This window comes from Microtus ochrogaster, unplaced genomic scaffold (assembly GCF_000317375.1).
Source record: "Microtus ochrogaster isolate Prairie Vole_2 unplaced genomic scaffold, MicOch1.0 UNK91, whole genome shotgun sequence".
Taxonomy (NCBI): Eukaryota; Metazoa; Chordata; class Mammalia; order Rodentia; family Cricetidae; genus Microtus; species Microtus ochrogaster.
This window is the reverse complement of record NW_004949189.1, coordinates 239,197-241,514: the sequence shown is the minus strand read 5'-3', so window position 1 is coordinate 241,514 and position 2,318 is coordinate 239,197. Positions and strand designations below refer to the sequence as shown.

At 45.0% G+C, this 2,318-nt stretch overlaps 1 protein-coding gene across 1 annotated transcript in view; it reads right to left on the bottom strand.

Moving 5' to 3' along the window:
- Chd8 (chromodomain helicase DNA binding protein 8) overlaps positions 1–2,318 on the bottom strand; it is a 59,045-nt gene that overhangs the window by 48,501 nt on the left and 8,226 nt on the right. Inside the window, exon 3 of the mRNA XM_026777933.1 lies at positions 784–1,155. Within this exon, the coding sequence (XP_026633734.1) occupies positions 784–1,155 (372 nt within the window). The remainder of the gene's footprint in view (positions 1–783; positions 1,156–2,318) is intronic.

Genomic DNA, 2,318 nt, shown 5'->3' with positions numbered 1-2,318 from the left:
GTGTGCTCTATGTGTATGCACATGTTTGCAGTGTGCTCTGTGTGTATGTACATGGAGTGTGCTCTATGTGTATGCACATGTTTGCAGTGTGCTCTATGTGTATGTACATGTTTGCAGTGTGCTCTATGTGTATGTACATGGAGTTTGCACAGCACATCGAGGAACAAAGGACAATTTTCTTTTCTGTGTCTCCCTCAATTGCTTTCCACTTTGCTTTGTTGTTGTTTTGTTTTATTTTTAAGATAAGTTCTCACCACTTAGTTCTAGCTGGTCTCTGCCTCCCAAGTGCTGGGATTAAAGGCGTGCGCCATCACCGCCCAGATCAAACCATTCTTTTCTTAAATTTTTATCCATTTCTTTGAGACAGGGTCTGGCTGTCCTGGAATTCACTATGTAGACCGGACTGACCTCAGACTCACAGACATGCATCTACCTCTGCCTACCACCATGACTGGCTCTTTTGGGGTGTGTGTGTGGAAACAGTCTTGCTATGCAGTACAGTCTAGGTCCAATTTTCCCCCTACCCATAATACTATAATAAAAGACCAAGGTTTAAAGACAACTATAGACCAAGGTTTAAAGACAACTATTACAGAAATCATCACCTCAAACTCAACAATAATTCCTAATCTTTGTATGACTGAATCAAAACAAGATTCTCATGGATGAAATAACAAATTGCACCTCAGTTCTAGAGCATACGTTAGAATTCCTCCGTTAGCGATAGGGGCTACTGAAGGAAGGCAGGGACAAGAGACTAAGGGGAGGTTTCAAGTCACTCACCTGTGGCTGCAGCACCATTTTGAGTGGCACTGAAAGTCTCTGTCCTGGGCTTTGTCCTGGTCCCATTATCTGAGCCTGCTGCACAGAGGAAAGTGTCAGAGGCTGGGCTGCGGGTGGCGGCTGTGGTTGTGGCTGTGAAGAAGGAGGCTGGGGTACAATCTGGATTTTCTGCTGTGGCTGCTGTACCTGCAGCTGAATAGTTACGACTTTGGCAGGCTGCCCCTGGGCATTCTTGGCTTGAGTCAAGGCTGCCAGCTGGTTGCCCTGTAACACTATCTTGCCTGGTAGACTCCCTAACACAACATGCCGATGTCCTTGGGGACCTCCGGTCTGTGGCTGCTGGAGGACCAAGGTGATACGTTTCGATTCACCCTACACGGAAAAAGGAAATCACAGAAGAGGGACATTAAAGAATTTATCAGCTTTCTTCATCTGAGATTCATAAAGGTGAATGTCAAAAGAGAATCCATTTTTGTTTACCCTCCAAATATCTCTAGGGCATCTTTTTCTGTACCACCTCTGCCCAGTGGTTATCAAGCCTATCACACACACACATACAACTTTTAACAGCTATCTTCTAAGGCAGTCATTTAATGTTTAAAATGAAACATGCCTCCACATCACTTCCGTCCGTTTCAGTGTCTACAGCTGCTCCCCAAATTTCTAGGCCTTTATTGAAAGCTCTACCTTTGCATGACAGAAGCAGGAAGAGAACAGCAGTGTTAGCAACGACGGGAGAGAAAGGTACAGTGGCTCGTGTGCAATCTGAGCATCAGGACACTGAGATGGAGGAGGTCAAGTTTGAGGCCAGCTTAGACTACTACACAGTGAGACCCTCTCAAAACCAAAAGCCCCTACAATTGGTGTGATGGCACACACCTCTAATTCCAGCACTAAGGAGGTGGAGGAAAGTCGATCTCAATTTTGAGGCCAGCCTTCCTTGGCTATATAGAATTCCAGGCCAGCCTGGGCTATACAGCAAGAATCTGTCTCAATAAATAAATAGATAGATAAAAAGTAGAGCACTTAACAAGTCTTGCAAATATGTGTTCCCAGAACACACTATATTAAATGACAACTTACAGCATACATTTACTGTGAATTTTTGTTTAATGTCCGCATCTCCCTGCAGAGCTTGTGGTAAGAGCTGAGAAGCTCACGGACAGTAATTACTACCACCAAAACTGTTAACAAGTGGCTGTCAAAGCTCATTGGTGAAAAGTAAAGACAGTCAGACAGTGGTGTCATACACCCTTAATCCCAGCACTTGAGAGGTAGAGGCAAGCAGATCACTGAGTTTGAGGCCAGCCTGGTCTACAGAGTAAGTTCCAAGACAGACAGGGCTACAGAGAAACCTTGTCTCGAAAGAACCTCCCCCACTCCAAAGAAAAGACAGTCACACATGGTGGTTAGTGCCTGCAATCCCCACACTTGAAGACCAAGACAGAAAGACTGCCATGAGTTTGGGACCAGCCCCAGTTAGAGTGACTTTGTTCCAAAAAAGCCCATAATCTGCAAGATGACAGATCTGAACA